A 1,293-nucleotide genomic window follows, 5' to 3' on the forward strand; every position below is an offset into this window, starting at 1 on the left:
TCGACTGATGAGAATGAATTACGTGTTTAAAATAAATATATATATAATCAAATTTAATGATATATTTACACTTAAAATACAAAAACATTTAAGTAAATTGAGTCCTTGATCTTTTTTTAAATACTTAATCATGCACTCTTCTCCCCAAATTTCCCCAAGAGTTTTTCACTATAATTTGGGAAAATGGAGGTGGGGTCCTGTTCATGAGTGGTAGTGCCTTCGATTCTCAGTAACAAGAACTTTGTGGAGGTGGGGTTTTTCTTGTTTTGGTTTGTAGTTGTCATATCGAAACAAAGGGGGAATTTCTTTTTAAGGAAACAGTTCTATGGAAAAAGGAGCTAATAATAGTAGTGGGTTTTGCGTTTCAGACAAGAAATCGTCATTCACCACTGATGTTTGTTTGATGAAGCTACAGGGTACAGAAGCATCATGCCTATCCAAGATTTGCATGATGGGTTTCAATGGAAAAAATATTCTCCACCATTTTAGTGATTGTGCTGTTGATGACGGTGGCGGCGGAGGCCGTAGTACCTGTGGTGGGGTTTTGGGGCTCAGTGGCGGCGGATCTAACGAGGTTGTGGCAAATATATACCTTGACAATGTCTCAACTTCTGGTGTTTGTGCTGAAAAATTAACGAGTACGAGTTTGCAGCCTTTTCAAGTTTTTCCTTATTGTTCTACCACCCGCAACAAAAGCTCAGGTTAATTAAATATTCTATCTTTTATTCCTTTTATAGCCTCTTTCATTATTTCAACAGTGTTGGAAAGAGAAAGGTCACTGCATATTTTTCTTATGTCCTTTTGTTGTTCTATTGTGTTGATGCAGGAGGGATGGTGGCCAGTGTGGGATTTCCTTTCACGTTTGCTCAGTGGAAAGAGCTTGAAAGACAAGCTATGATTTACAAGTACATGATAGCATCTGTTCCTGTGCCTGCTGATCTTCTCTTCCCGCTTTCAAGAATTTTTCCGGACTCTTCTGTGACATGTAAAGAAAAAAATGGCTTCTTTTATCTTCTCTGTTCAAAATTTCCCCTCTTTAGTGTTTTATTTTTGGATCAGATTTGAGATGGGTCTTTTCTATTTTTTTGAATTGGGATCTGGTGGTAGTGGCTGGTGGCGATTGTATGTACAGTGCTAGATATTCTAAAAAAGGAGATCCAGAACCTGGGAGGTGTAAGAGAACGGATGGCAAGAAATGGAGGTGTTCAAGGGATGTGGCGCCCCAACAGAAGTACTGCGAGCGCCACCTTCACAGAGGCCGTCCCCGTTCAAGAAAGCCTGTGGAAGTTAAAA

At 39.4% G+C, this 1,293-nt stretch overlaps 1 protein-coding gene across 1 annotated transcript; it reads left to right on the forward strand.

Moving 5' to 3' along the window:
- Positions 1-180: 180 nt before the first annotated feature.
- Positions 181-1,289, forward strand: LOC140966359 (growth-regulating factor 4-like; the record flags this gene model as incomplete). The annotated part of the gene is made up of 3 exons (XM_073426664.1): positions 181-701; positions 827-985; positions 1,108-1,289. Coding segments are annotated over exons 1-3 (717 nt in total), but the record flags the coding sequence as incomplete, so codon positions are not given.
- Between the last annotated feature and the right edge of the window lie 4 nt (positions 1,290-1,293).

The sequence above is a fragment of the Primulina huaijiensis genome, unplaced genomic scaffold, assembly GCF_012295235.1.
Source record: "Primulina huaijiensis isolate GDHJ02 unplaced genomic scaffold, ASM1229523v2 scaffold205554, whole genome shotgun sequence".
Lineage (NCBI taxonomy): Eukaryota > Viridiplantae > Streptophyta > Magnoliopsida > Lamiales > Gesneriaceae > Primulina > Primulina huaijiensis.